Source organism: Ascaphus truei, chromosome 2 (genome assembly GCF_040206685.1).
Source record: "Ascaphus truei isolate aAscTru1 chromosome 2, aAscTru1.hap1, whole genome shotgun sequence".
Lineage (NCBI taxonomy): Eukaryota > Metazoa > Chordata > Amphibia > Anura > Ascaphidae > Ascaphus > Ascaphus truei.
Window position 1 is genome coordinate 259,366,008 of NC_134484.1, and position 12,491 is coordinate 259,378,498.

The 12,491-nt window shown below is 46.0% G+C and overlaps 1 protein-coding gene across 8 annotated transcripts in view; it reads left to right on the forward strand.

Annotated features, from left to right (window-relative positions):
• MTRR (5-methyltetrahydrofolate-homocysteine methyltransferase reductase) overlaps positions 1-12,491 on the forward strand; it is a 92,462-nt gene that overhangs the window by 16,357 nt on the left and 63,614 nt on the right. For 7 of the 8 annotated variants that reach the window (XM_075586173.1, XM_075586175.1, XM_075586176.1 and 4 more), the window contains 3 exons: positions 2,147-2,257; positions 5,271-5,622; positions 11,598-11,720. In XM_075586173.1, the coding sequence (XP_075442288.1) occupies positions 2,147-2,257; positions 5,271-5,622; positions 11,598-11,720 (586 nt within the window). The remainder of the gene's footprint in view (positions 1-2,146; positions 2,258-5,270; positions 5,623-11,597; positions 11,721-12,491) is intronic. The other variant, XM_075586180.1, reaches the window with a different exon arrangement.

Genomic DNA, 12,491 nt, shown 5'->3' on the forward strand with positions numbered 1-12,491 from the left:
GGGGCCCCCGCAGCCATCATCCCCCTCCACCGCAGCACCACCCCCACTGGCACGCCCCCCCCCCCTGCAGCCACATGCCTCACCAATCACCCCCAAGGTAAGGCTGATTTATGTATATGTGTAGTGTGTGTGTGTGTAGTGTGTGTCAGTGTGAGCAGTGTGTGTGCAGTGTGAGCAATGAGCAGTGTGTCAGTGTGTGCAGTGTGAGCAATGAGCAGTGTGTGTGCAGTGTGCAGTGTGTGTGCAGTGTGAGCAATGAGCAGTGTGTGCGCAGTGTGAGCAATGAGCAGTGTGTGTGCAGTGTAAGCAATGAGCAGTGAGTGTGCAGTGTGCAGTGTGTGTGCAGTGTGAGCAATGAGCAGTGTGTGTGCAGTGTGTGCAGTGTGTGCAGTGTGCAAAAAAAAAAATTTTTTACATTTTTAAAAAAAAAAATATATATATTTTTTTTTAAACGGGAGCCACGGGAAAACCGCGGTATAGCGAGGCGCGTTATAACGGGGTTTAGCTGTACTATTCTTAATATGATACAAACTTCCATTACAGGGGTATGTTTTTAAATCCCTCCTAATCATCCCTATACATATAAGAATATGCATGGGTAATTTACAATAATAATATATAATATTAATGAACACCACTTTTTTTTTTCTTAAACTCTTTGTATATTACATAACGACAAATGCTTTATTGTTTGATGTAGTAAACTTGCTGGCTTTTAATTTAGCGAAGCAAAAGAAACACCTAGATCTACATAGTAACCACACTTGTATTCTTCAGGTTCTAGTCTGATGGCATTGGGAACATTTCTGAACACTGTAAATGGATTATTATTAGGTCACACACCAGTGTTGGGTTAAAAAAAAACAAAAAATAAATAAAACCCTTTTCATGAAACGGTTAAGCCACTTGGCCTGGATTCACTAAAGATCAATTAATGAAAGAATTGGTGTTAGTATGTAATGCAAATTTATCGACCTATTCACAGCCGCATTGCAAGCGGTGAAGCAGTGATAACGGGTCATTTATTGCACAATATTTCACCAGTATTTTTTTTCAGCGGCCATTTTTTTTCCGCGACCCCGTTTATAACGCGTGGTCTTGGGTGGCCCCCGAGGACCGCGCTATAACGTGGTTAAGCTGTAGTATGTAATGCAAAAGTGCATGAAAATAATAATTTAGCAGCTAATAATTTATTGATGAGCATTTAACATGCTATTCACTAGACTCTGCTACCTGGAGATATTGGATTACCACCCAAAAATTATGCAAATTTTTTATGACCTCTCCAGGCTGGCGATAGGCCTATCCTGCCTATGTAGAGTATATAACGGCCACTTTAGACCTAGGCAAGTTAAGATTAGCCAGCCTATAATAGGTAATAAAATAACATGAAATAATCTTTAAGCAACTTCTTAAATCCATAACATATTTAACATGATCTAAATATGCATTTCAATATATATTAAGTGGTCATTAACCCCTTAAATGACAACTTAACGTAATGTGTTTTGTATGATTTGTTTTTATTGGTACAGTGGTACAGCACTTTTAGCTGGGTTAGGTCATTCTCTTAGACGGGGTGTAGTGGGGTAGGGGGATGGAGTTTGGCAGGAAGTGTGATTAGCCCCAACCCCTCCCCAACTAAGAATTTTTCTGGGGGGATGGGGAGATGAGAGGGGTTGGAAGGAGGAATGGAGGCCTTTGATGCCGCGCCAATCTCACGGGCAGATGTGGAACTTGGGATGGGCCTGGCAGGCAACAGAGACCTGCCAACTGGACGCCTAAGTTGTCCTGAACTCCTGCCCGGCCCAACTTCCAGTGCTGGCCTTCTGCAGCTGCCGGGCCCAGATCAGTTGCCACAGCTCTTCCTCACCCTGCCTCCCCATCGGCAACCCTGCCCAGTAATGTCTTACTAGCCTCTTTGGTATGCCGGGGCAAGGAGGTGAATTAGCCATTGTGCACTTCATTACTTAGCTGAAAATGTAGTTCTCCTTGGCGTGTTGTCTTTGGCCTTAGAGTCCAGGTTATTCCTTTTAAGTTCAAAAGGACTGTGTGATCCATTCAATAGAGATCCTCAGTTGTATGAATCATAGTGCAAACTAAACAGGAACAGAGGAACAAACCTACATACCATTATGCACCACAGACGCCAGCGCGAGGATGCAAGCCAGAGGCGGGACCGGAAGGCTCTGCAGTTATCCCCTCGCGGGGGCGGCTGGCGTGCTGCCGGGAGCGGAGCACCTGGTTGCTGGTCTGGGTAAGAAGAGCGCGCCGAGGACGGCGCAAATCACGACTCCTTACACAGATTCATTCATTCAAAACTAAAGCTGTCTCATATTTTAACCTGGTCTGTAACTGTTGCGTACATCTATAATATATATGATCTCGAACTGTGCATGCTATGTCTTGTATACAATGTATACCCTGTTCACTTATGTAACTGTGTATTTGTAACCATCTTTTATTTGTGATCTTAACTCTATGCCTAGAACATACTTGAAAACGAGAGGTAACTCAATGTATTAATTCCTAGTAAAATATTTTATAAATAAATATATTAGATTCTAAGCTCTTCGGGGCAGGGACTCCCTTTCCTATTGTTACTTTCCTGTCTGAAGCGTTTTTTACCAACAAGTGTTATATAATTATGTCGTGTATTACTGCTGTAAAGCTTTTGATACAGTTGATCATGCTATCCTGCTTAACAAACTCCAGAGCTCTGGAATAGGGAAGCATGCTTTAAACTGGTTTCAGTCCTACCTATCAGGAAGGTCCCATCATGTGTCCATCTCAGGCTCTAACTCCAACCCCCTGGATATCACCTGTGGTGTCCCGCAAGGCTCTGTTCTGGGGCCCCTACTCTTCTCAGTGTTCATTAATAATCTTCCCACAGCTTTTAAGGAAGCCTCAATACACATGTATGCAGATGACACAATCCTATATGCACACAACCATAGCCTCTCTGACCTTCAACACATTCTTCAGTCTGACTTTTTGAGACTCGAAAACTGGATTTCCCAAAACAAACTGTTTTTAAACACTGACAAGACTGTAACAATGGTATTTGGGACCAAGGCTAAATTTGTAAAGCTTCCAGCGACTGAGCTCCTGTTTAGAACCAACACTAACACCACCCTAACCCCTGTCACTAGTTTTAAATACCTGGGCTTATGGTTTGACTCCCACTTAACATTCGGAATGCACATTGATACCCTGACAACCAAGACCTATGCCAAACTAGGGGTACTTTACAGGAACAAATCCTCCCTAAGTCTCCTGGTCAGAAAGCGTATCGCAGAGCAGATGCTAATGCCAATTATTGACTATGGAGACATAGTATATGGCTCGGCACCTCAAACCCACCTTGGCAAACTTGACACCCTCTACAATTCAATTTCTCATTTTGTTCTCCAAAGCAACAACAACACACATCACTGCGAAATGCTCAAAGAACTAGATTGGTCATCACTAGAGTCTAGGCGCAAAGTTCACCTTTCCTGTCTTGTCTTTAAATTCTTTATGGGCAAGCTACCCAGCTACCTGAACAAGCTCCTCATCCCTACCACATGCAGCACTTATCACCTGAGATCAAACTCCAAAAGACTGTTCATGGTCCCAAGGCTCAACAAAGTATCCGGCCGCTCCTCCTTCTCTTACCGTGCACCCCAAAACTGGAACAACCTACCAGAGACTTTTACATCCACCACCAGTTTAAGTTCTTTCAAATCTAAGGCTGTCTCACATTTTAATCTGGTCTGTAACTGTTCCATACGCCCATAATATATATTTTCTTTAACTGTGCATGCAATGTCTTGTATATAATGTATACCCTGTTCATTTATGTAACTGTATTTGTAACCATGTATTATTTGTCTTAACTCTGTGCCCAGGACATACTTGAAAAAGAGAGGTAACTCTCAATGTATTACTTTCTGGTAAAATATTTTATAAATAAATAATAAATAAATGTACCTTGATGGCACTATATAAATAAACAAAAACCATACTGGATCAGCACTCAAAGTAAATCGAAGAATTTGAAAGACTTACATTTTCCTTTTTTGGTCTCCCCAAGTTACTTCTTAATGTATCAAATAAAGTAGCATTACAGAAAAAAAATCAGCACACGCAGGGAAAGGAAAAGTTAGCAGACACACTGTTATACAGCATGTGCACAATAGAACTATATAAATAAAGGCATACATAGATACATGCGTATCGCTGGCATTGCTTAGCACAGAGTTCTATGAGCTAACGCTTGAGATATTTACTGCATAGTTCACTTACTTTTCTAAGTGCAACCAATTTTTTAAATAAATTATTGTTGGTGATGCTGCTTACATTTTAATGCTCGACCACATTTATTTTTTACGGTAGCGGTCTTAATGCACGTTTCACAAAGTCCTATTGAGTCTAGGCCATTAAACCTTATTTTCTCCTTTCTCTTTAATATCCAAAATCAAATCTCTCGATTTTCTAAAAGGTTGAGCAGTAAAATTGTACAAAGTACATTTTGTATTATTAAAGGGATGTACTGTATATTCACATTCTTATGGAATGTCAGTTAGGGGGTGTTGTAGCTTTAGGCATATTGCTGGAATTTTGTATCTCATGAAAACATTTATTTTTACATTTCATAAGAGAATTGACTATTTTCACGGGAGAAGTGAAATGCATGGATTTCTGTACTAATTTTTCTTTAATATCCAAAAGAAAATCATTGCTTAAACATCTTAAATTTTCTAAAAGGAGGAGAAATAAAATTGTTTTAAACCCCTTCAGAAAGAATTAATGTTTAAAAGCTTTAACAAAAGCATAATTCCTGGTATGATCACTAATCTCAATTACTTTTTCCTCGCATCATAAATATGATTCTAATTTAAGGAAGGTGAGTAACTGAATCACCAAATTTCTACCGTGTTTCCTTTTCCATGAACTTAAAGTTTAATCATATTTTTGGAATATGCATGCTACTGTAACAAGATTTGCAACTGCTTCATACATTCCCTTGGTGGTGCTGTTGTGTCAGATTTTGCTGCATATGTATGAATAGAATTTTGTGTATTCACACGACTGAACTTGACATGGTTATGTTATTCTTAACCTTTTGGTCCATATATTATGGTAGAATATAAAACAGACGTAACTAATATTTAAATTACTCCATTCTGAAATAAAATATGCTGTTTGTCTTCTTATTAAAGAGTCTGTTTTGTGTATTTAATTCAGCATTTCTTTGTGATGCCTTTTTCTTTCTTTTTTTACTTTAGCCTTGAGCTAGTTGTTGAGCCCTGGATTGAAGGTCTTTGGGCCGCGCTGAAAGAATTAATGTCAAGAACAGAGAATCAAGAAATGAATGATCGTATTGAAGATGGGACCAATGTTAACCAGAGTACATCTAAAGTACCTGGGAATCTGGACTCCCAGATGCAGGCTATTAGCCTAGAACCCTCAATTTTTCCAAATGCTCCATCACATAAAGATATCCAATCAGAAACTGACAAAAAAGGTCTTGAGCCTTCTCTTGTCCACTCGGTGACTCCACTTTCCCAGAGCAGCCTCAATATTCCAGCTCTTCCCCCTGTATACTTGGATGTGCTGATCCTTGAAAGTGAATGCCAGGTGAGTAGCAGGCCATCAAACAAAGTCTGGCAGTACATTTACTGTCCATTTTTATTGTTAAAGGCATGTACTGTATATTCACATTATTTTCCATATGTTTGGTTGCGGTTTGTCACGCTGTGCAGACCAGACTATCCCCCAATACTGAGGTGGAGAGTGAGTAGACCACGCACCCGCAGTAGTGAGGGCGTGCCCAGAGTATGGATTTAGTAGCGTGGCAAAGGCCAGGGTACAAGTGATTAGCCGAAGTACTTGCCAGATCCGGGCGCAGAGAGTGAAGTGTAGTGATGTCCGTAGCCTAGGGTCGAGGGCAGTTGAGATCCGAGTCGTAGATGTCCGTGAGCCATGTTCGTGGGGTCCGAGAGGTAAGAGAGGTCAAGAGGTTGCCAGGGTCGAGGAGCCAGAAAGGATTAGTAGACAAGCCGGTTCGGTAACGAGATCTGAAAGGTAAGAGGGAGCTGGGCATAGGATCCAAACAGCACGAGGCAAACGAAACTATGCAGAGCGAGGTTGCACAGGAATCACAGGAGTCATAAAGCGAGGTAGACCAATCAGAGGAGGGGGCAGAGCAGAGGTGAGCAGAGAAACCTAATGTGATAGGGCAGGGGTTAATAGCTGGTCTTTCTGCAGCTTGAGACGTGGGGGGGGTGTCAGAGTCCTGGATTGGCCGGTGGGCGGGGCCAAGTGCAGGGAATAAATTATCGTGTGCGGCGCGCGCTCTGTAAGGTGTCCGAGCACGCGCGCCCAGAGAGCGTGATGGCGGCTTGTGAAGGAGCAGCGGGGGATTGGTGCGTAGAGGCGCCGCTGACTGCGCCGAGAATCCCGGGCGGAGGGAGCAGAGGCAGGCTGAGAAGGTAAGGGAGGGACGTGCCGAGGGCAGCGCGTCCCCAGAGTCCTTACAGTAACCCCCTCCCCCCCACCCTCGAGGATCGACCTCCGGACGATCCACCCAAGGCTTGTGCAGAAATTTGAGGTGGAAGCGTCTGAGCAATGCTGGGGTGTGGATCTGGTCCAGCGGTATCCAGGATCGTTCCTCCGGGCCATATCCCTTTCAATGTGCCTGGAATTATAATAGCCCCCTGGAGATCCTTGAGTCCAGGATTGCTTGGATTTCAAATGCTGGCTGTCCCTGTATAACGATAGGTTTGGGCCTGTGGTTGTTGGCCGGAAAGCGGGTACTCTGAATACAGGGCTTCAGAAGAGATACATGAAACACGGTGGGTATCTTCATGGTAGCAGGTAATCGTAGATGGTAAGCCACAGGATTTATACTTTCGAGCTTTTCGAAAGGACCCAGGAACTTGGGTGCCAATTTCGGGGTTGGGGTCTTGAGGCGGATATTCTTGGCTGAGAGCCACACCCTATCCCCTGGCTTGTATTTGGGTGCCTTCTGACGATGCTGGTCGGCCTGGGTCTTGTATCTGTGGGAAGCACCAAGGAGCGCTGCCTGGAACTTCCTCCAAGAGTCTTGTAGGGAGGTTACCCGAATGTTGGCTGCTGGTACCCCTGAGGGGATGTTGGAAATGGGGAGGAGAGCGGGGTGGAAACCATAATTAGCGAAGAATAGGGATTCTTGGGTAGACTCATTCTTGTGTGAATTGATCACGAACTCAGCCCAGGGAAGCAACTCGGCCCAGTCGTCAAGAGTCTCGGACACAAAGCATCTTAAATACTGCTCCAAATTCTTTTTCATCCTCTCTGTCTGCCCGTTGGTTTGGGTGTGGTAGCCGGATGAGAATGAGAGGGAAATACCGAGTCTTTTGGAGAAAGCTCGCCAAAATTTGGAGATAAATTGTGAATTTCTGTCGGATACTATGGACGGAGGCATGCCGTGAAGTCTGAACACCTCAGAAAAGGTGTTCGCCAGAGAAGAAGAGGACGGCAAGCCCTTGAGAGGGATGAAGTGCGCCTGCTTCATGAATCTATCCACAATGATGAGGATAGTAGTCATCCCCTTGGAGGGTGGAAGTTCTACTATGAAATCCATGGATATATGAGACCATGGGCGTTCGGGGATGGGCAAGGGTAGCCGGAAGCCTGAAGGCTTTTGTCAAACGGATTTGCTTTGGGCGCATATGGGACAGGTGCTGGTGAACTCCTGGACCTCTTTTCCCATCTTGGGCCACCAGAAGGTACATCTGATGAGATCCAGGGTCTTCTTGAAGCCGGGGTGGCCGGCAGCTCTGGAAGAATGACCCCATTCCAGAATTTTCCGCCGGAATTGCGGGGATACGTATAGTGTTCCGTCCGGGACATCTAAACCTCTCGGAATGTGAGATTGGGCTTTAATGATCTTGTCCAAGACATCGAATGAGTTAGCCGAGATGATAAATTTAGAAGGAAGAATGGTCTCAGAGGATTCGTCTGACCTTTCTTCTGGCGAGAATTGCTGGGATAAAGCATCAGCCTCAACATTCTTGGTACCGGGTATGTAAGATAAAACATAATTTGAATCTTGCGAAAAACAATGCCCACCGAGCCTGTCCAGGCCCCAGCCGGCGTGCTCCTTCGAAATATAAGAGGTTCTTATGATCCGTGGGGATGGAAATGGGTTCCCGGGTGCCCTCCAGTAGATGTCGCCATTCAAGAAGAGCCATCTTGATGGCCAGTAGTTCCCTGTTACCGAGATCGTAATTCCTCTCGGCCGAAGATTTTTTTTTTAGAGAAGAACCCACATGAATTTAGCTTGTCTTGGGGCCCAGCTCTTTGGGAGAGCACTGCACCTGCTCCAGAGTCCGAGGCGTCCACCTCCAGAATCAAAGGGAGAGAGGTATCCGGATGGCAGAGGATGGGTGCTGAAATGAAGATTTTCTTGAGGGTTTCGAAGGCAATAGTGGCTTCTGGAGGCCAGGAGAAGGGGTTGGCTCCTTTCTTGGTAAGGGCTGTGATGGGAGCCACGGTAGTGGAAAAGTTGCGAATAAATTTCCTATAATAATTCGCGAATCCGAGGAAGCGTTGAATAGGTCTTAGGTTGAGGCCACTCCAGTATGGCTTTCAGCTTTTCGGGGTCCATACTAAACCCCTGTTCAGAGATGACATAGCCAAGGAAGGCTGTGGAAGTCTGGTGAAAGAGGCACTTCTCCAGTTTGGCGTAGAGATGGTTAGAGTGGAGACGGGTGAGAACGAGCCATGGTCTTGGAGAAGATGAGTATGTCATCTAGGTAGATGATTACGAAAATGTTCAGCACGTCGCGGAAGACCTCATTCATAAAGTCCTGAAAGACGTCCGGGGCGTTGAAAAGGCCAAAGGGCATCACCAGGTACTCGTAGTGGCCGCTACGGGTGTTGAAGGCGTTTTTCCACTCGTCCCCCTCTTGGATGCGGATAAGGTTGTAAGCCCCTCTCAAATCGAGCTTGGAAAAAATGGTAGCCCCTTGTAGCCTGTCAACTCGGAGATGAGTGGAAGAGGATAGCGATTTTTGATGGTTATGCAGTTGAGACCTCTATAATCAATGCAGGGTCTGAGCGTACCGTCTTTCTTCTTCACGAAAAAAAAACCCTGCGCCTGCTGGAGAAGTGGAGTGTCGAATGAATCCCTTGTGGAGATTTTCCTGAATATAGTCCGCCATGGCTGTGGTCTTTGGTACAGAGAGGGGGTAAGACTTGGATTTAGGGAGAGTCGCGCCAGGAGCCAAATCGATGGGGCAGTCGTACGGGCGATGCGGAGGTAGAAGGTCGGATTGGGTCTTACTGAAAACGTCCAGAAAGTCGGTATATGTCCCCGGAAGAGAAGGTTTAGGGGAGGATGACTCTACCCCAGCGAGAAGTGTGGTAGGAAAGGACAGCTCTGGGGAAGCCTGCCACTGAATGGGTACATGATCCCTCCAATCAATGTGTGGTTGTGCAATTGTAGCCAGGGCAAACCGAGGATAAGTTGAAGCGTGGCAGAGTGAAAAACATCAAACGAGATGGACTCGCAGTGACCATCCTTCGTGGACAAGGTAAGCAGGGGAGTCTCAAATTTTATAAAGTCCGGTTGCAGGGGACGTCCATGAATGGCCTCTAGGCCTATGGGAAACCTCTTCTCGATCAGTGGAATCTTGTACTGGATGGCGAAATTATGGTCTATGAAGTTACCTCCCGATCCAGAGTCGCGGAAGATCGGAGGTCGGTATACGGAAATCCGAACCCTCGAGAAGGATGGGTAACATGATCCTCTTGGGAAATTCGTCCTTGGAAAGGGGGCGAGCTGAGATGGTACCCAGGGAGTGCCCTGCATAACTCACTGGGTGTGCTCGTTTCCCGGCCTCAGGGGGCAGAAACGCACCGGGTGTTCAGGAGAGCCGCAGTAGAAGCAAAGACCCTTGTTTCTTTGGCGGGATCTCTCTGTAGCCCGAACTTGCTGACTGCCAATCTGCATCGGTTCAGAAGTATCTGGGGGTGGTAGGATAGCCGGAGGGACCCTGAAAGGCATAGAAGGAGAGGAGACGAGTATGACGATCCTGGGACGCTGGCGTTCGTGACGTCTCTCCTGAAGGTGCTGGTCCACCCGAATACACTGGGTAATAAGATCCTCCAAGGTATCCGGCCGTGGTTGGGTCGCAAACTCGTCCTTCACTGGCTCGGCCAGACCCTGCCAAAATACTGCTATGAGGGCTTCTTCGTTCCACCGAATCTCCGCCGCGATGGTCCGGAATTCTAATGCGTATTTCGCTACGGACCTACGCCCTTGGGTGAGGTACATCAAAGATGAGGCTGCCGTGTCCCGGCGGGATGGGGTGTCAAACACCTGTTGAAACGCCATTTTGAAGAGGGGTTAGTCCCTGGTAAGATCCGTCCGCACGTCCCACATGGGAGAGGCCCAGGCCAATGCGCTCCCTGTAAGGAGAGAGAAAATGTAGCCCATCTTGGCGCGGTTGGAAGAGAAGTGGCTAGGGGCCAGCTCAAACTGAATCTCGCACTGGGTCAGAAAGCCACGACAGGCGTGTGGGTCTCCGGAATACGGTTTGGATGCAGGGATCTTAGATTCCGAGGCGGAGGCTTCCTCTCGGGTGGGCGAGGAGAGGAGCGGGGTGCGTGGTACCCTGGGTGGATTTTCCTGGAGGGAAAGGTTAGCAAGTTGTTGCGTGAGGGTGCCTACTTGAGTCCCGAGAGTTTGGCAGTGTTGTGTAAGGGCCATTAATATTTGGTCCATCTCGGGGGGGGGGGGGGTTAGGGAGGGTTCTGCGTTGGTTGGGCTCTGCATAATGTCACGCTGTGCTGCCTGCAGACCAGACTAACCCCCAATACTGAGGTGGAGAGTGAGTAGACCACGCACCCACAGTAGTGAGGACGTGCCCGGAGTGTGGATTTGGTAGCGTGGCCAAGGCCAGGGTACAAGGGATTAGCCGAAGTACTTGCGAGATCCGGGCGCAGAGAGTGAAGCGTAGTGATGTCCATAGCCAAGGGCAGTAGAGATCCGAGTCGTAGAGGTCCGTGAGCCGTATTCGTGGGGTCCGAGAGGTAAGCAAGGTCAAGAGGTTGCCAGGGTCAAGGAGCCAGAGAGGATTAGTAGACAAGGCGGTTCGGTAAAGAGATCTGAAAGGTAAGAGGGAGCTGGGCATAGGATCCAAACAGCACAAGGCAAACGAAACTAAGCAGAGCGAGGTTGCACAGGAATCACAGGAGTCATAAAGCGAGGTAGACCAATCAGAGGAGGGGGCAGAGCAGAGGTGAGCAGAGAAACCTCCTGTGATAGGGCAGGGGTTAATAGCTGGTCTTGCTGCAGCTTGAGACGTGGGGGGTGGTGTCAGGGTCCTGGATTGGCCGGTGAGCGGGGCCAGCCGCCGAGTGCAGGGAATAAAGTATCGTGTGCGGCGCACGCTCTGTAAGGTGTCCGAGCGTGCGCCCAGAGAGCATGATATTAAGTTAGTCCGTTTAGTACAAAACTTTTTAGCCTTGCCAAATCCGCTGATAATGCTCCTTTTTTTTTTTTTTTTTTTTCCCTCCCGGATTCAATATATTTAATTGTTCTCTTTAATTATTTATATCTGTAGGAAGTTAGCCCTTCATTAATATATCCAGAAGAGACTATTTTCAACGTTCCTGTAACTCAAGCGAAGCAGCTCACCACAATGGATGCAGTAAAAACTACATTGATGCTAGAGCTTGATATTTCGGTATGTGTAAAAATTATTTTTGACTGTTCTGTAGCTGACCTAATTTACTTAACAATAGTTAGCACAACTAACTTAACGGGTTCATGCATATCATGCTTGTGGACCCCATTGAGTTGTGTGGTACTGGGTCATGTGACGTCACAGTTGCCATGGTTTGATGCCGCGTGAGGTGAGGTAGGGCGGGGCGCGTGCAAGAACGTAATAAAGCAAGTGGGGGGGGGGGGGGGCGTAACAAAAAAAAGTGTGCACACCCCTGGATTAATATACTGTAAATACATATATAGGATAAGTATTCGTCATCTAAATTTAGCATGGATTGAACTTGATGGACGTATGTCTATTTTCAACCTCATCTACTATGTGATTATGTAAGTTTGTAACTATATTGTAAGCATCAAATGACGTGTAAGGCATCTATTCTAGAATCTGAACACCCCACTTCAGATGCCTTTTGTCCAGCTCTGTTGTGAACCTGGCTGTATTTTTGACATGTTAAATCAATACGTCATTCATATATATGAAATGCCCCTTTCAAATTCCAAGAAGGGCTTATCTGTCGCCCCTATATAAATATCAGAAAGCCTGCTGCCCAAACTGGATGAACTAAGAGCATGGTGCCTTTTGCATAAGCCTAAACATGGCTAACTCCTTAAACCTTTAATGCAATGATCTCCATTCAGGCATACTCTATTTGTAGGAAAGATAAGTCAAAGAGAGGAGTAGAAGTGTTACTGTGTATGTTGAAGACTACTTGCAATTTATGCTGCTAAA